We start from the raw sequence: 20,354 nt of genomic DNA on the forward strand, positions 1-20,354 counted from the left end.
TCACATGCTCTACCAGCTGAGCCAGCCAGGCACCCCAAGAACAAATGATTCTGATGAGAAATTGAAACAAGTTAAAACAGATGACTAAATGTCCAGGCAAAGAATAAATTTCATTTCCTATCATATCAGTATATAATTTTACTCATAAGGAGATTATAAAGAATAACAAAGTTATTTCTTCTGTCTTAGCTCTAAGCTTCTAGGTGAAAAAAAAATTTTTTTTTAAAGATTTTATCTATATGACAGAGATAGCAAGAGCAGGAACACAAGCAGGGGGAGTGGGAGAGGGAGAAGCAGGCTTCCCGCGGAGCAGGGAGCCCGATGTGGGGCTCGATCCCAGGACCCTGGGACCATGACCTGAGCCGAAGGCAGACGCTTAACGACTGAGCCACCCAGGCACCCAAGGTGAAAATTTTTAAAACAAAAATAGCATGTGTGTTTAAAAAGGAAGCAGAAAAAAACTGCCCAGTTCAGTAAGCATACACTGTAATGAGCCAGGTACTTTGCTTGGAACAAGAGATGCAAATTATCTAAACTAGACTGACAGTCAGACCTAAAATACCACTTAAGATGATGTCCTCTAAGCTTGGATTTTAAAGTTTATCACTTCTCACCTGATGAAAATGGACAAAAAGCAAACTTTAAATGAAAGTCAATCTTCACCAAATGATGGAGTCCATAGTGGTTGAGAGAAAAGGAACTACTTATCTAACAGAGCTAGATACCTGCTACCGGAGGTCCCCAGAACGCTACTTACAGGTTCTTCATATTTTACATTTTTAAGAAAGTTAGATTTTTAAGGAGAATCCTTTGCCATGGACAAGGAATACAGAGAATGTACTAGTTACTGTAAGAATATTAAGGCTAAGTACAAAAATTTTGCTTTTAACCTGTATCCTTTTCAATTAAATGGTGAATAGAAAAAGAAAGAATTTCCAGTTTAATCATATTGAATCAAAAAGTAATGAAGTGGGGGGGAGAAAAGGAATGAATTGCTTTCTTGTTGCTTCACTTGATGGGCTATTATAAAGACCTATTGGTAAAACCTTCAGAAAGGGTCCAGTACTATCTGCAAGCAAAGGAGTGATGTGAAGAGCAGAGAATCAAAAGTGAAATGACTTTGTAGTAATTATTTTTGGAAATGTGCAATTGTGACAAACACATCTGTACTTTTTGCTTACACTGCTTTATAATTTACAATGCTTCTTCATATAAATTATTTCACTTGGTCCTCCTGATACCTTTGAGGCAAAAAAGACAAATATTATTCCCATTTTATAAGTGAAAACCAAATTTAGAGGTTAAGAACCTTGCCAGAATAATTTTTTAAGCTTATGGTAGAGGCTCTGGCTGTATTTCAAACTATCCACTACACCAAGCAGCTTCTCCGACAGGAAACAGGTTCATCACTACATTATAGGGCAACATGGGTGTATTCAACATCTGTATGCTGCAGTATTTTACTAAGCTTTCCCTATCGGAACACTCCTCAGGAGAACAAGCTCTTTATGCATATTTAATTTAGCCTTTTAAGTACAATGTGTTAAGAGGCAATGGAGCACTGAACTTGAAAATCAGAAGACCTGGATTTAGATCCTTTCAATGACTGGCAATTGTGACCCAGAGGAAATCATTTAACATCAATACTTTGGGGTTGTGTAACAATGACAACATCTAGTGAAATTTAAAAGAAACAACCTAAATAAAAGTGTTATTCATGCCTGGTATTATAATTTATTAATAATAAAGAAAAACATTTTCTTTTAGTCTTTACAAAATTTGGCAATATCAGTGAGACTAAAAATAATCTTCAAAAGCATTTATTTTCAGGTATTTATAGTAATAAGTAGTACATGATTCTGACAATTAAATAGAACCAGATTATTTTCACTCTCTATCAAATAATTACAAACAGTGAAAGCTTACTGGTAATACAATCAATGAAAAGAAAAGAAAATCATTTGGTTGGATTATAATTGTCTTATGTCTGAATTATCTCATAAAAAGAACCCAATAATCTATTAAAGATAATGATACAAAATTATTTGGCAAGTCAATAAACAAGATGTATTCTAATTCAATTTCCTCTTACAAAGCAGGAACCTACCTTGTCCTCTAAATGTCAGCAACTAATTCTAAAATTTCTATACAACAACTTATACCTACAAAATTTGTCCTTATTTATTAAAGCAGTAGCTTTCAAATTTTCTTCACCACCACCCAAGTGGAAAATACATTACACATCAAAACCCAGTGCATGCACACACACATATACACATTAAAAAACACATAATCTACTATGATTTGCTATGGTAACTCCTATTCTATTCTACTTCATTTTCATTAAAAATGTTGGCCACACTCTCTAAATTGATATATAATCCAATTATGGGTTGCAAAAGTCAGTCTGAAAACACTTTATTCAAATATTTTGACTGTAGCAGAGAAAACTGGGTAATGCTACAAGATTTCCTTAGAAATCTTTAGAAACCGAGTCAAGTCTAGAATCTAGGAATTTTGACTTGTGTTTCATATCAAGGTCAAGACTCTTAAAAACATTCATCCTTTAACCTACAAAAAGGTTTGTCAACCTTTCTGGTAACAAGAAGACTTCTCTACTCCAAAGGGCATTGTCAGTATTCTACTCCTATAGACCAGGCTATCTGGTATGGTAAACCAGTTTACGTCAAGACACTAAAATAACTTAGGAGTATCACAGGGTATCCACTATGCCCTGCTGGAAGTTCTACGTATCACTCTCCTACCACTGTATGCCTTGTACTCATCTATAGAAGCCAGGAAAAAGAAATACTGATTTGTGGGTAATACTACAATGCTTACCTTGGTGTCACTTTCTGTATATTCTAAGTAATCACTGTACAATGCAGAGGATACCATAAGTCCAGGGTTTAGATTACTTTAGTGCACTGAGAAGAATGTAAGAACATATACCTTACCTACTCCCAAACACGATATGCCCTCTTTCACTTGCTATGTGGTCAATGGACTGCTACAGTCCTTAAATGCTTTCCTAAATTCCTCTTCATTTTATAAGAGAAAGAGGACTCCAGGGGAAAAGCTGCAGGGCGTGATCAAAACAGACAGGCAGTAAAGGATGGCATTCAGTCACCACCAGTGTAGTAAGGGTTGGCAGCAACAAAAAAATAAAGTACATTTTAAAGATGTCTGCCAGATTAACTTCCACCCAGTAGCTCCAATCTTCAAGTTCATATGGTTCTTATCTACAGGTCATTTGAAAATACACCTGCCCAAGTTTGGAAATATCAATAAAAATTCAAGATGTAAATACCCTTGATCAGTAAATCCCACTGCTAGAAATTTATCCTATACATATATTTGCACTAATTATCTTACATATTTACTCAAGTACACAAAGATAAATGTACACAGATGCTCAACTGTTTGTAAGCACATAAAAGTGGAAACAATTTAGATGTACATCAACAAAAGATTGGTTAGTAAAAACAAATACTGAACTATTTTAGTAACTTTATCCTTGACTTCTATCCCAAACAAAGAATTGCTGCTATATTAAAGATACATTACTCACAGCCTCTGAGTTATCAATAAATGGATCTGTCTCATCATAGCCAAAGCCTATATCAATTAAATCTTGTAGCCGATCCTTCCGGTGTTTACGGGGTTTCCCACCCTGCAAAAAACAGATATGTTAGACTGATATCAGTACTCATGCTGTTTCCATAAACTTAAAAAATACCTGTCAAAAGAATTCCAAGTAATTTCTTTAGATAATCCCGACCTTCAAGAGGTTGAATTTAAGTCCCCCCACACTTTGAATGTTAAATTGTATTTAGGGACTTGCTCTCAAAGAGTAGGGTATGAAAAGGAGGGGACAAAGTAACTTTATTTTTTAAGATTTTATTATTTATTTGAGAGAGAGAAAGAGAGCATGAGCAGGGGGAAGGAGGAGAGGGAGAGGGAGAAGCAGACTCCCCCTGAGCAGGAAGCCCCATAAGGGGCTCGATCCCAGGACCCTGGGATCATGACCTGAGCCGAAGGCAGACGCTTAACTGACTGAGCCACCCAGGCACCCCATTCATGTCATACTTAAAGAAGCCTTTATTATAGTTATAAAGAACTCATTCTATCTTTGGTATAAATGTTACCTGTATACTAAAAGTCACATATAAGCTTGTTATAAGTAGTTTAAGTGAGCAGGACACCTACTAATATTATTGTGGCACTACTAAAACAAGTGTTTAGTTCAGTCTCTAAGACTCATTTTAGATATTCAAATATATTCACTTGAATTTTTTTTTTTTTTTTTAAAGATTTTATTTATTTGAGAGAGAGAGAATGAGAGACAGAGAGCATGAGAGGGGGGAGGGTCAGAGGGAGAAGCAGACTCCCCGCCGAGCAGGGAGCCCGATGCGGGACTCGATCCCGGGACTCCAGGACCATGACCCGAGCCGAAGGCAGTCGCTTAACCAACTGAGCCACCCAGGCGCCCTATTCACTTGAATTTAACTATACTTTCTAAGCATCTTCCTAACACCTCCTGACCCCTGATTGTTTTTAGCACAGGAGTGGGCCATGAGGAAGAAAATGCTCAGAAAAAGGAAAGAAAACAGTAAGCGGTAAGGATTCTGCCTACCAACACGCCACCACTGAACCAGAGTAAGTCCAGCAGGAAGCATGGGATGCAAGATGTGAATCTCTTATTCAGTTTCAATTCTCAGTGCGTATCTCTCAATGTAAAGTGATTCTAATGGTGAAAGATGGATAAGTTTTGTGCAACATGGCCCTTAAATAAAAACAAACTGTTCTATCTTATTTCCATGCAAAGAAATGATCTGTTCCAGTGTTTGATGGAAAAAATGGTTATGCTGGACCTGCTGAGAGATGTCACCAACATAATTTGTAAAAGTAATTCTGACTAAATGTTATATTTGTATTACATACAGATGTTAAAAAACCTAACCCCCATAAGCTATGACTTCATTGTATGCTTTTGGGGGGACAAAACAACACTATACCATTACCACCAAGAAAGTCATTATGGTGTGAGATAAAGCAGTGGTTCCCATATTTTTAGCTTTTACAAGTTAGGTAAATTTCAAAAACAATTCTGAAGACCAACACAAGGTGACAACCCTTTTTTTATTTTGCTAAGTAAGGCCATTAAAGACATAATCTCAAAACAACAATCCTTCTCAAGAAATACTAGTTGGCAACCTTAAACATACAGACATATATGTAACATATATACATATACATACATATATACTCAGCATGTGTGTGCTTACATGCAACACACATAATAAGTTGTTCTAATTTTTTCCATTTGCCAGGTCTGCAAACTGGAACCCTTACAGCTAGGTTATAGATCTACCATTAGAATCAGAAGTCAAAAAACAAAACAAAACAAAAAAAACCCCAACAAAACCCAAAATCAGAAGTTGGGGGACAGAAAGAGGTATTTCTAGGATAGGAGTTATTCTGTTAAGAAAAGTCACATACAAGCAATTAGGTACATGAGTGACTATTTCACCCAAAAACCAGGGAGATAATGATGTAATGTATGGTGATTAACATAACATTAAAAAAAAAAAAAAAACCCAGAGAGAAAGCTCTAAAAAGAATATAAAAACCCAAAGATATATGAAAACTAATATAAAAATAACTTAGTTCATGAAAAAATATAAAAACAAATGAAGAATACTAGCCCTGTCACACAGTAAATATATTTAAAGTTATAGCAGTTAGCAACATTAAAAAAAAAGCCCATATATGATAAACCCACAGCAACATCACCCTAAATGAGGAAAAATAGGGAGCTTTTCCCCTATAATTAGGAACAAGACAAGGAAATCCACTCTCACCACTTTTATGCAACATAGTACTGGAAGTCCTAGCCAGAGCAATCAGACAAGAAAAAGGAATAAAAGGCATCCAAACCCGGAAGGGAGAAGTAAAACTTTCACTATTTGTAGCTGATCTGATACGATATATAGAAAACCTTAAAGACTCTACCAAAAAACTACTAGAACTGATAAATGAATTCAGTAAGGTCTCAGGAAATAAAATCAATTTACAGAGATCTATTGCATTTTTTTTAAGATTTATTTATTTATTTGAGAGAGAGAGAGAGAGAGAAAGGGCACATTTGGGGGGAGGGTCAGAGGGAGAGAATCTTCAAGCAGACTCCCCACTGAACACGGAGTCTAACACGGGGCCTGATCTCATGACCCATGAGATCATAACCTGAGATGAAACCAAGAGTTGGACACTTAACTGACTGAGCCACCCAGGTGCCCCAACTCACTGCATTCCTATACATTGAAAATGAAGTAGCAGAAAGAGAAATTAAGAAAACAATCTCATTTACAATTGCACCAAAAATAATAAAATACCAAGGAATAAACTTAACCAAGGAGGTGAAAGACCTGTACTCTGAAAACTATAAAATACTGATGAAAGAAATTGAAGATGATACAAATGGAAAGATATGCCATGCTCATGGACTGGAAGAACAAATACTATCAAAATGTCTATACTACCCAAAACAATCTACAGATTTAATGTAAACCCTATCAAAACACCAACAGCATTTTTCACAGAACTAGAGCAAACAATCCTAAAATTTGTATGGAACCACAAAAGACCCCAAATAGCCAAAGCAAATTTGAAAAAGAAAAACAAAGCTGGTGGTGTCACAATCCCAGATTTCAAGTTATATTACAAAGCTGTAGTAATCAAAACAGTATGGTACTGGCACAAAAACAGACACATAGATCAATGGAACAGGATAGAAAGCTCAGAAAAAAACCCATGATTATGTGGTCAATTAATCTTCAACAAAGGAGGCAAGAGTATACAGTGGGAAACAGTCTCTTCAACAAATGGTACTGGGAAAACTGGACAGCAACATGCAAAACAATGAAGCTGGATCACTCTCTTACACCATATACAAACACTCAAAATGGATTAAAGACCTTAATGTTGAGACCTGAAACCATAAACATACTAGAAGAGAGCACAGGCAATAATGTGACATCAGCCATTGCAGCATTTTTCTAGATCTGTCTCCTGAGGCAAGAAAAACAAAAGCAAAAATAAACTATTGGGACTACATCAAAATGAAAAGCTTCTGCACAGCCAAGGAAACAATCAATAAAACAAAAAGACAACCTATTGAATGGGAGAAGATATTTGCAAATGACATATCCAGTAAGGGGTTAGTATCCAAAATATATAAAGAACTTACACAACTCGACACCAAAAAAACAATCTGATTGAAAAAAGGGCAGAAGACATGCACAGACATTTCTCCAATGAAGACCTACAGATGGCCAACAGACACATGAAAAGATGCTCAACATCACTCATCTTCAGGGAGATGCAAATCAAAATCACAGTAAGATATCACTTCACACCTGTCAGAATGGCTAAAATAAAAAACACAAAAAACAAGCGTTGGCAAGGGTGCAGAGAAAAAGGAACCCTTGTGCACTGCTGGTAGGAATGCAAACTAGTGCAGCCACTCTGGAAAACAGTATGGAGGTTCCTCAAAATATTAAAAATAAAATTACCATATGGTGCAGTAATTCCACTACTGGGTATTTACCTGGAGAACATGAAGACAGTAATTCAAAAAGATATATGCACCCCTATGTTTACTGCAGCATTATTTACAATAGCCAAATTATGGAAGCAGTCCAAGGGTCCATCAGTAGATGAATGGATAAAGAAGATGTAGTGTATATACACACCAACACACAGAGGAATATTATTTACCCATAAAAAAGCATGAAATCTTGCCATTTGCAAGAACATGGATGGATCTAGACAGTAAAATGTTAAGTGAGATAAGTCAGTCAGAGAAAGACAAATACCATATGATTTCATGCATATGTGAATTTAAGAAACAATAGAAATGAAGAAAAGGGGAAAAAAAGAGACAAACCAAAAAACAGACTTTTAACTATAGAGAACAAACTGATAGTTACCAGAGGAGAGGTGTGGGGGGGGGGAATGGGTGAAACAGGTGAAGGGAATTCAGAGTACACTTATCTTAATGAGCATTGAGTAATATACAGAATTGCTGAATCATTGTTTTGTACACCTGAAACTAATATAACACCAGATGTTAACTATACTGGAATTAAAATTTAAAAATTAAATTAAATTAAAAATAAATAAAAGTATGGGAGTTAAAATCGTTATACTAGGAATATAAAAATAAACATAAATGGACAATGTTCAGAAACTTAACCTAGTATGTAAGAATTTAACACGAGAAAGGCAACATTACAACTCAGTGGAAAGTAATTAATAGATCAAATAAATGGAATTAAAGATACTTATATCATCTATCAAATTATAAAATTTTTAAATTCTGGCAAAATGGAGAAGAAACAGGACCACTCAAGCACTGCTGGCAACAGTATAGCATGAAACTCTTTTGGAAAGCAATCTGAAAGAATCTGCCAAGAATTCTGCCATACTCTTGAATGTTCTTCTTTTGCTTCTTCTTTATTTTCCAAACTTTCTATGAAGTATTAATGTCATAATGGAAATATACTAAAACAATTTCTAAAACCCTTTACCTTATTTGACCTGATAATTCTATGTAAGCTTATTTCGAACTACTACTTAGATTCAAGAATATCTGTTAAGAACTTACGCTATATAGAAATATGCTTAACCAACTGAGCCACCCAGGCACCCCGCATTAGCACGTTATTCTAAGTGTAACTACCTACATTTCATATTTGACAAATGGGAAAAGCTAAAGCTTGGAAAGGGCAAATAACCTGTCTAAGATCACAGGGAAAGTAATTGAGCCAATCTTGAGCTCATGATTCCCTGACTTCAAAGTGCCATTCTATTAAAAGTTCTATAAAAGAAGGGTGCTTGGGTGGCTCAGTCGGTTGAGCGTCGGACTCTTGATTTTGGCTCAGGTCATGATCTCAGGGTGGTAGAATCGAGCACCAAGTGGGGCCTCCGCACTCGGCGGGGAGTCTGCTTCAGATTCTCTTTCCCTCTGCCCCTCACCCCCACTCGCACTTGTTCTCTCTCTAAATAAACGAATCTTTTTTTTGTTTTTTTTTAAGTTCTGTAAGAGAAGTTACAGAATCTCTGGGGTTATTTTCCCACTTGGAGACATCTTAAACTCAATACCAAAAACTGAAGCAGTGTCTCCACTGTCAGTCACCTCCAAATTAGCTTCTCCCACTTGACATTCCCACTTCATTCATTCTATTTTTCTGCCTTAAAACTCCATTGTTAGCTAAAATTAAAAAAGACTGATGATACCAAATGTTCACAAGGATGTGGAGCTAGTAAGGTCTCCTACGTGGCTGCTGCAAAATGATATAGCCATTCTGAAAAAGTTTGGCAGTTTCTTATAAAATTAAACATACGCTTCCCATATGACCTAACAATCCCACTATTGTTATTTAGTAAAGAAAAATGACAACATATGTTCACGTAAAGACCTGTATGCTAATGTTCAGAGCACCTATATTCATAGCAGCCAAAAATTAGAAACAACCCAATGCCCATCATCCAGTGAATGGATAAACTGTGATACACCCATATAAAAGGATTACTACACAGCAATACAAGGGAAGGAACTGTTGATAACATGCAACACATGGCTGAATTCATGCTAGGGGGCCAGACACAAAAGACTTTAAGATTCCCATTTATAGAAAACTCTAGAGGGGCGCCTGGGTGGCTCAGTCGTTAAGGGTCTGCCTTCGGCTCAGGTCATGATCCCAGGGTCCTGGGATCGAGCCCCGCATCGGGCTCCCTGCTCTGCGGGAAGCCTGCTTCTCCCTCTCCCACTCCCCTGCTTGTGTTCCTGCTCTCGCTGTGTCTCTCTCTGTCAAATAAATAAATAAAATCTTTAAAAAAAAAAAAAAAGAAAAGAAAACTCTAGAAATGGCAAAACAAAAACAAACAAAAAACCTATACTGACAAGAAGTAGATCTGAGATTGCCAGGGACCAGGGCTAAAGGGAGAGGATTATTTGTAGAGAGGTAAAAGGGAACTTTCTGGGAAGATGAAATTGTTCTAAATCATGTTTGTGGTAGTGGTTATACAACTGTGTAATTTGTCAAAATCCATAAAATTGTACAATTAAAATGAATTAATTATATGTACTTAAATTATCTATCAATAGTGCTGATTTTTAGAACCCCTCGTGATGATTTTACTTCAACTCTCTCTCCACAAACCTTTGTTCATGTGAATATTCACATCTACAATTTCCTTTCCATTCCACCCGCCATTGCTATAATGTCGGCTATTGTCTTTCACTTAAATGTAATGAATGCCTTAATTTATTCTAACCTATCCTGCATAATATCATCTAGTATTTCTAAAATACCATTTCATATATCATTCCCCTGCTCAAAATGCTTCAGAAGCAACTCAGCTATTATAAAATAAATCAAAAACCTTTAATATGGCATTAATTAAATGCCTACTACATATTGATTTAAACTACCTTTCCAACTTTTTCTTATAATTTTCCAACTTGAACATTTGGATCCATTCAATCTATCTGTCCACTCTCCTCCTAAAAACACTTAAGCTTATCTTTCCTCCGCCTTCCCCTTACTGGGAATAATCTTACTCCTCCCTGAATTCTCCCACCCTTCCCAGCTAGTAAGTTTTAAATTTTTTCTCCTTGATGCTTTCTACTTAAAATCAAAATGATCTTCTTCAGCTCTCCTAACATATTTTTTGTCTAGGCACAGCTAGCTACCTGTAGACTTACCTGGGGAAAACTAAAATGCAAATAGGTTCTGTCGGAATGGGCACAATCACACATACGCAGAAGTACAAACAAGGCATAACTAGAGAGATTTAGGAACATTTAAGTCAAGTCAAGGTGGTCAGCAGTTACCACAGGAAAGTATAGCTGTTATTAATAGTTATGAATCCATAATCTAATACATGCAATAAAATGGCTAATTAAGTAAATGTGAATCAATGATAGTAAACAAAATGGCTAAAGCTTTACTTAACAGTAATAGTATTAATCTTAATAATAATCCTTCTCAAAAAAGGATCTTACAAGTCTAAGATCTTCACCAAGCATCCTATCAATTATAGCATAACAATAATGAAGGTATAAATTACATATACTATGACACATGCATTCAACGTTAACAGCCATTTTAAAGTAATGTGGTAGAGGAATATTTAATAATACAGAAGGCAACAAAAGCAGTTTACCAAATGCTATGTACCGTTCAGGCTATTCATAGAAAAGGTAATATTCACTAAGCATGTGACAGTGTCCAACTTAACGGGTAATTGTGGAGATGACATTAAAATAACAAGATCATGCTTTTTTAATTCTCATACAAACAGTAGGATCTCATTTATGAGAAACACAACATAGTAATATATGCCTACAGATGTATCTAAAATGGCTCAAAGAATTTTAACAAGCAGATCACCACCGGTATGACCAATAGGGAAGGGATATGATTGGAGGCAGTGGTGAAGGAAGATTTTGGCTTAGTATGTATCATTTGAATTTTTTTTCTTTTGGTAGGAACTGGAAACCTGCTGGACAAATTGTAAAAGAGCTGTAACACTTTGAATTTGTTTTTAATAATAGGAATGTATCCACGTGTTACTTGGACGATTAAAAATAATTTTTTTAAGTGCAAGAGAGCACTCTTGAAAGCACACAATCATTTTTAAAAGCCCTGAAAGGATACACATCCAACTATTAATAGTGGTTACGCCTGGCAGTGGGATTATAGATGATTAGGCGATTTTTATTTTCTTCTGTTTATCTGTATTTATATATTCTTTTACAGGGAACAAAATCTTTGAAATATGAAATGCTTATATAAATACATCTCTAGGAAAAGAAACTCCAACAGTGATGATCTCTGAGAAGGGAACTGGTTAGGTGGGAGTCAGGTTTAGGAGGGAGATTTACTTTACCTCTTATTCCCCTCTTTGTATCTTTTGAATTTTTGTTAAGTACATGTATTACCTATTCAGAATTTTATTTTCTTAGGTCTGGACCACCACATGTTCAATACCACTGGGTTTTCACTCAGTATACAGTTCTGCTTCCTAGTCCCACCGTGGGAAATAGCTGTGGACAAGCTGTATTTGACTCACTCACGCCTGAGGAGCTCTTTCTTAAATTCCTCCCCAAGAGCCGGGGTTAAATAGTCTTTACCTATCAATGGCTTTCTGCCAAAGCATTTACGGTCAGGCACATCACAGTTCCTTCCTTCATCACAGAGGCCACTAGAGTACAGTTTTCTGGCCTCGATTTACTTTTTCTCATCTCCTACACTTCCTAGAAACACTTCTCCCTTGGCTTGCCCTTTCTGCCTCACCTCCACTTTTCTATTCTCCACCCTCTAGTTCTCTAGTTCCCCAATTATGCTCAAGTCCAGTGATACGCAAATGGTATAAACTGAAACCAAACATTGGAGAACTGCCAAAAAGACTATTCACAAATATTAAAATTTCACCTAAAGGAACTCAAGATAAATTGGCAAAGGATTATATCACAGTGTCCTCCCCATTAGGCCTGTTTTGAACTGGTCTCTTTTCCAGCAGCCTTAGCATGGAGACTCCCTGCAGTAGAATCAAAGTCTTATTTGATAAGTTCCCTGGACCTTTGCAGTTGTTGATGTTTCACGGTTTACACGATAAATGCCTCTGATAAAAACACAAAGTTTATTTCCCAAATTAAAGAAGAAAACCTTGGGTTTTGCTACACCTAAAATGAAGAACCCACTTTAAATCTATTCCCCTAGGGCACTGGTTTACTATGACTCAGAAGAAAATGACTTACTGAATCATTAGTACCTGTTTAACCTGATAATCAGTGTTTCAAGTCAATGCTGTCTGATTACACTATAACACTAACCTGGAAAACAAACAAGGGGCACCTGGGTGCCTCAGTCAGTTGAGCATCCAACTCTTGGTTTTGGCTCAGGTGGTGATTTCTTGGGTCTTGAGATCAAGCCCCCATAGGCCCCGTGCTCATCAGGAGTCTGCTTGAACATTCTCTCCCTCTCCCCACCCACTGCTCTCTCTTTCTCTCTCTCTAAAATAAATAAATAAACCTAAGAAAGGAAAGGAAAGAAAAGAAAAGGAAGGAAGGAAAGAAAGAGAAAGATAGAGAGGGGCGCCTGGGTGGCTCAGTCGGTTAAGTGGCTACCTTCGGCTCAGGTCATGGTTCCGGGGTTCTGGGACCAAGCCCCGCATTGGGCTCCCTGCTTGGCGGGGAGCCTGCTTCTCCCTCTCCCTCTGTCTGCCTCTCTGCCTACTAGTTCTCTCTCTCTCTGTCAAATAAATAAATAAAATCTTAAAAAAAAAAAAAAAAAAAAGATGTTCTTAGTACAGGACCCCCTCCCCCAGTTGCCTCCAGGTAATAAGAAACCTAACTAATAAGCAACGTTCATTGATCACCTATGGAAGACAGAGGAAGCCTGACAGTGAATGCTAAGACTCCAGTCTTATAACTGAGAAGAAAATATCTCCTGGTCACCAAGCTTCCCTATTTGTCCCAGCCCAGTCACAACCTTATCCTTCTCCACTTCTGTTGATTTTCTTAACCTACTGATAGAAAAGAGGAGAAATTTAAGTCAGTGGAAAGACAACCAAGAGCTGACTTAACAGCACAGATACAGTATAAACAGATTTCTTTTTTTTTTTTTTTAAAGATTTTATTTATTTGACAGAGAGAGACAGCGAGAGGGGGAACACAAGCAGGGGGAGGGAGAGAGGGAGAAGCAGGCTTCCCACCGAGCAAGGAGCCCGATGCGGGGCTCGATCCCAGGACCCTGGGTCATGACCTGAGCCGAAGGCAGACGCTTAACGACTGAGCCACCCAGGCGCCCCAAACAGATTTCTTTAATTACCGCTTAGGATATAGGGCCTTCCTTCCAAATACCCTAAAACTGCTGATTCTCAATTGTTCCTAATGGATTTAAGGAAGTTGAAGAGAATTTAACTAAAAGGGGTCAAGTAACTGAAAGGGCATGTCATGGCAAGTGATTACAACTGGTAACTGCAAAAAAACAAAACAAAACAAAACAAAACAAAAAACTATTACTAAAGAATTCTTCCTTGCCCTGTATTTAAAACCCCCCCAACCTCAGTTTGTTTTAAAAGGTTATGTTTTTGCTGTATATGTAGTCTCATACTATATATAGTAATGTTGTTGACCTATAAAGCTAAATACACTGGTACTTGTGCTTCATAAGTGGAATTTCTTTTGTGGTGGTGTTAACAAGTATTTATCCAAACTGTTTTACCCAAAGTCCTACCATGTTGATCTTTATGGACCAGACCTAACACAAGGCCAAAACATATAGAGGAAAACCAGCCAAGGAAGTTCCCAAGGAAGCACTAACCCCTCAGCAAGTGTAGATGATCATCTAATATGAGTAACTAGAGAATTCTTAAACCTCCTAGAAAGAGTGCATAAATGTTTTCTCACATCCACTTGTGTCAGTCTCATATTTGAGGACACTTTTTAAACAAGCCATAATTATTTCAAGTGTAAAAGCATATTTCCTTTCCACTCAACTGAGCAGTATTTACTGTGAAGAAGTCACTCACTGGAAATTACAGTTATTCCAAATATTGCCATTTCCTATTGCAGCATTATTTACAGTAACCAAATTATGGAAGAAACCCAAGTGTCCATCAGTAGATGAATAAATAAGGAAGATATGGTATATATATATACAATGGAAATTACTTAGCCATAAAAAAAAAAGAATGAAACCCTGCCATTTGGGACAACATGGATGGATCCAGAGGATATAATGCTAAGTGAAATAAGTCAATTAGAGAAAAACAAATGCTATATGATTTCACTCATATGTGGAATTTAAGAAACAAAAGAAATGAACAAAGGAAAAAAGAGGCACACCAACAGACTCTTAACCATAAAGGAACAAACTAATGATTACCAGAATTGGGGGGGGGGGGGCTGAAATGGGTGAAGGGGATTAAGAGTACACTTATCATAATGAGCACTGAGTAAAGTACAGAATTGTTGAATCGCTGTATTGTACACCTGAAACTAATATAACACTGTATGTTAAGTATACTGGAAATTAAATTAAATTAAAAGCTTTGCCATTCTTTAAAACATATCAGCACAAAATCCATTTTAAAAGCCTTATAACAAGAAAATCAAGACTTTTTATAAATATACTTTGTTTTTGATTGAAAACAGTATTAACTCCATTTGAACAACTGCTTTATTTTTTTTCAACTGCTTTATTTAGAAGACTGCTCAGAATTACTCTTATACCATCAAATCTACCTTTATCCTCCCTTTTAAAATAAATATGAAGCTATTAGGGCTCTGAGAGTTTAAAATCACATAGAATTAAGCATTAAATGTGGTATTCAAAGTCTATATGGTAAAGTAAGTGAATTTTATTTTTTTTATTTTATTTTTTTTATTTTTAAATATTTTTATTTATTTATTTGAGAGCGAGAATGAGAGAGAGAGAGCATGAGAGGGGGAGGGTCAGAGGAAGAAGCAGACTCCCTGCCAAGCAGGGAGCCCGATGTGGGACTTGATCCCGGGACTCCAGGATCATGACCTGAGCCGAAGGCAGTCGCTTAACCAACTGAGCCACCCAGGCGTCCCAAAGTAAGTGAATTTTAAAGTCATAATGTGATTTCAGAAATGCTAATAAATGCTTGGCAGAATACATGTCTTCCTATTCCATAGGTCATTCAGATTCAAACAGTCTTAGCTGAGCCACTGCTAGGCACTAGATACTGGGCTAAGCACTTTCATTTAGATTACTGAATTTATATCCAATTCCAGAATGACATGATCTTTCAAGATGGCTGGGGTAACAGAGTGAGAAAAATCACTAAAAGAAATCTTCCATCCACCACAGGTTATTCTATGCCCTAGAAGGCTTAGAGAACAAGTACGAACAGTATTTGCTGATCTATGGTACATCCAGCCTCAGAAAAAGGATACACAGTCTAGAAACCATCTAAAAACTGAGCTGGAAATTGAGGATATTCAGGAAAGTAGGATATTTAGCCTAAACATTTAGAGCCTTAAAACTGACAATGAGGAAAAGAACACAAGTCTCTAAACTGTATCCTGCTTCCTTCCCATAGTGACCAACAAGAAAAACTTGGAGCCTGTAGAGAAGTGTCCAAAGTTGGACTTAGCTCTATAACAAGATTTATGTACAATAACCAATTTAGTATACTTTAGGCAAAATTAAGTACCGAAGAGTTGTACTGCTCTTTTCCCAAGAAAATGTGTAGCAACTGATGCTGAACATGCGCCGTCACATTACCTAAAGAGTCACATAAGAGGAGACAAGACACAGGCAGTAAAAACAGGACAGGATAGAGGGGAAAAAACAAACTGTTCGATACAGGGTGCTATTTTTAATAATTTTATACTCCCTGTAATTTCTATTACTGCATTTCAACTACCAAGACTGCCTCAATCCTTCTTCCCCAAGCAACTGCTGCAAGAAAAAGGGCACGTCCTAAGCCCCACGGTTCTCCTTCCTTCTCCCACAAGCGGCAGCCTGTTCCACGTCACACACACAACTCCTCTCCAGCACGAGCAACAGCTACACATACTCAACACAAGAAGCCCAGAAACTTGCCTCCCAGCCTTCCAACAAACCACTCAATTCGTTACTAACATCACTTATGGACCCAGCCACCCCTCAGTGCGTCTTATTTGTCCCCATATCTGGAAACCCCCAATGCAGTTTAACTTGCTCAGTTCTCTGAAACTTCCCGCAAACGCATTCTCCTCCACGATGGAAATGGCATGCCCTCCCACTTGTACCAACCACTCTGCTCACAGAACAGAAGGGGCAGAATGTAAGTGTAGATGGACTGATGAGTTAAATACATTAGAAAAAAAAATAGTGAAGCAAGTATACCAAGGTCTCCAACTAGGGCTTGAGAGCTGGATGTGGCCCAGAGATGTTTTGTTTCGTCCAGCAGGTGTTTTAAGCCAATGTTTAAAAGTAAGAAAAGAAAGAGGAAAATCCAGACTTCAGCCTTCTTTTGAGAAATGTAAAGATCTGGCAACCCGAAGCCCAGGTCCCTGCAAAGTGACAAGGGCTGGCGCTGAGTAGCAGCTGTCCCCTAGTTCAGATAATCCCCCACTTTACTGTCCACCTGGCCTGCTTCACTGGTGGTTCAGTGGGCATCTGGGGGACATCTGACTTTGCTACTCCTGAACTACAGAACACTAAAGGATCTATTAGACAGTAAAGCATAGTCAATAAAGATCTTCAGTGATTGTTTAAGAGTGATCTTTTGTGAGAGCACTGGACAAAGTGTCTTCTCCTCATTCAGTTTTGGCCCAATGAGTTTCTTAAAGGACTCCAAATAATTTATTGTGGTCTTTAAGAAGACCCTAATAATGAAGAAGAACCTGTAAACAGTGACTGAAAGACTAAAGATAAAGGCCGTTTGGAACAGAATGCCTGAACTAAACTAAAAGATCAAAATCTGTGGGGTAGTCAGTTAATAGAGGTTAAAAAATCCCATACATGTTTATGTTACAAAGAATTTATGACACGTACAGAATAAGACAGAGCAGTTCTCTACAAGAGTGTTATGTTTAAATAAACAGTATTTCTTATTTAGATAGCACTTTAAATATTTCCAACATTAAAAATCTATTTTTTCATCTGACGTTGACAAAACCCCTGTGCTATAAATATAAAGTTGGCTAAGCAGATCTTGTTTTCCCCTCACAGATAGCAAAGCATAAAAAAGCCAAGAGCCTGTACTAAGGTCACCCAGCTAGTTAATATGGCAAAAACAGGATCAGAATCCAGCTGTGTTAACTCATAATCCTGTGCTCCTTCCACTACAATACATTGTTGCTGCCTCTTATCCACTGGATATCCCACAAAGGCTAGAAAAGCTATTCCAGGGATTACAGAGAAATGTGGTTCCACAAGAGACTGGAAGAATCCATTCAATGACTGTGCACCAAAGTCTCCAAAATTCCTTCCAATTTCAAGAATGGAACTGGCCCTTCTACTCACTTTCAAATCCCCAGAGTCTTTCAATTCCATAGACACTGTTTGGTACTACATTTGTGTGTCATATGTATGTCTAGTCCTCCCAATTGTACTGAAAGCTCCAGGAGAGAATAACTATCATGCCCCTTTGTATGTCCAATGTAAATGCTCAAATACTTTTTTTACATACAAAACTTAACAAAAAACTGCACCTCTTGTTCCAAGAAACAAAGAGCTAGAAGTAACCTTAAGTGATTTTCAGAAATAATGACAAGAACATCTAAATTATAATATGAAGGAAACAAAAGTAAGAGGAAAAGGTGGCTAGTTTTATGTTTTATAAGCCTCTAAGAATTAAGCCCTCTTTTTATCACTGCCAAAAAAAAATTTTAAGGGAAATGTAACCTTGGTGTGTTAACATTTTGCAAGATTTTACATACAATATTTAAAACTTTATTTACTTAAAATACAAATAAACATATAATATATGCATAAGTCTAAATAGACATATATAGACATTTGAATTTGCTACCACTGAATACCAAAAAAACCTTAGTTGTTTAGGAGTCATCTTTTGTGACAGCCCAGAGCATAGAGCTGGATGAAGCGTCTTCTTCCAGGTCATTTTTAGCTGGACGTTTTTCTTACAAGGGTCCAAATAATGTTATAATATACATATTTAATACCTATAATACTCATGGCAAATAAAGGCTTCAAGAGGTAGGACATTTTAAATCTCTACTTAGAATGGAAATAAGAGAGCAGCCAAAAGAAAAATCTAGAGAATTACAGCCCATTAATTTGAATTATAACAAGAGCAACATTTTATCCCTGCACAATGACAGTGCCTGGAGATATCCCAGTTATTTGGTGGAACTCAAGTTTACACATCAACCAACTTCTTCAGAACATTGGTTTTTCCATGCCAAGTACGATCCAAGGGCTCCCCAAGATGATTTAATGCTAACTCTGAGGCAGTACATCACATACTGAATCACATTACTTATAGGATCATATGCTAGGAATTTTTCCATTTGCAAAGTACAATTCTAATCCTTAGTTCTAAAACCTATGGAAAAATAAGCACTCTAATGTAGTGCTGGAGGGAATGGAAACTGGTAACTAAGGACCTGGTAATTTGGTAATATATACCCAAACTAAATAAACTAAATAAACACATAAATCTTTTGACCTAAAAATTCCACTTCTAGGAATCTGTCCAACAGATAAACTCACAAATGTGTGAAATGCCATGCTACTAAGTAATTTACTGTAGCACTATTTACAAAAGCAAATTTTTGGAAACAACTTAGATCATCTGGGGACTGGTTAAATAAATTGTGGTATGTCCACACAATGGAATACCATGCAGCCCTAAAAAGAGAGAGAGAGAAGGAGAGAGAGAGAAGAAAGCTCTCTTTGTACTGATAGGAAAAAATCTCCCAAGTCAGAGTAACTGGAAAGAAGCAAAGAGCAGAACTGCATCTTCTGCAATGTGTAAAAAGAGATGTGGGGGTGGGGTTAATACATGTGTATACAGAGTTATACATAAACATCTCTAGAAGGACCCCCAAAAGCATTACATGCCTCTAGGAAGTGAGATTATGTGTGTAAACAACAGAATGAAAGATTTTTCACTCTATAATTTTTCAGTTCTGAACCATGTAAATATATTGCCTGGTTAAAACATTAAATTTCACCAACGTATTAACTTGTATAAAAAAGCCATAGGGGCGCCTGGCTGGCTCAGTCAGTAGAGCATGTGACTCTTGGTCTTGGGATCATGAGTTTAAACGCCACACTGGATGTAGAGATTACTTAAAAATAAAAATATAAAAAAAAAAAAGCCATAGTATGTTATGATTTATAATTTGAGAACATTATATTGTAATTAAACACTACAGTTTAAGTAACAACTTCTGCTACTCTTTCCATCAAAACACCCACCAGTCCATCCCTAAAAGTATTATATAATCACAGAATATAAAGCCAGAAGGAGCCTTGAAAAATCTTCAAAAAAAGAAAACTGGGGCCCAAAAAGGTTAAATAACTTCACCAAAGGACAATCTGTAGGTGGCAAAGTATGGCCTACAACCTGACCTACATTCCAAAGTATTCTCATACATTTCCCCCACCCCAAACAGATTCATTAGCACAAGGAGCCAACCACTGTCAATCAAGATCCCAGTTGCATCTGGAGGATAACAGGAATGACAGGGCTATGTAAGCTGACTTCCTATCTCTGTGAGATACTTTTTAATGCTCAGAGAGGAACCAGAAGGGGTCTTGCTTTTCATGAGTTATGTTTCAGCAAAGTGCCAT

General features: G+C 37.0%; 1 protein-coding gene and 1 non-coding gene across 3 annotated transcripts in view; both read right to left on the reverse strand.

Moving 5' to 3' along the window:
• UBN2 (ubinuclein 2) overlaps nt 1-20,354 on the reverse strand; it is an 84,993-nt gene that overhangs the window by 57,990 nt on the left and 6,649 nt on the right. For both annotated transcript variants that reach the window (XM_032401479.1, XM_032401477.1), the window contains exon 3: nt 3,572-3,673. In XM_032401479.1, coding sequence (XP_032257370.1) covers nt 3,572-3,673 — 102 coding nt within the window. The remainder of the gene's footprint in view (nt 1-3,571; nt 3,674-20,354) is intronic.
• LOC116631171 lies at nt 11,550-11,602 on the reverse strand. Its single transcript, XR_004299116.1, has one exon. It is a non-coding gene; the product is annotated as a U7 small nuclear RNA (small nuclear RNA).

Source organism: Phoca vitulina, unplaced genomic scaffold (genome assembly GCF_004348235.1).
Source record: "Phoca vitulina isolate PV1807 unplaced genomic scaffold, GSC_HSeal_1.0 scaffold4, whole genome shotgun sequence".
NCBI classification, from domain to species: domain Eukaryota; kingdom Metazoa; phylum Chordata; class Mammalia; order Carnivora; family Phocidae; genus Phoca; species Phoca vitulina.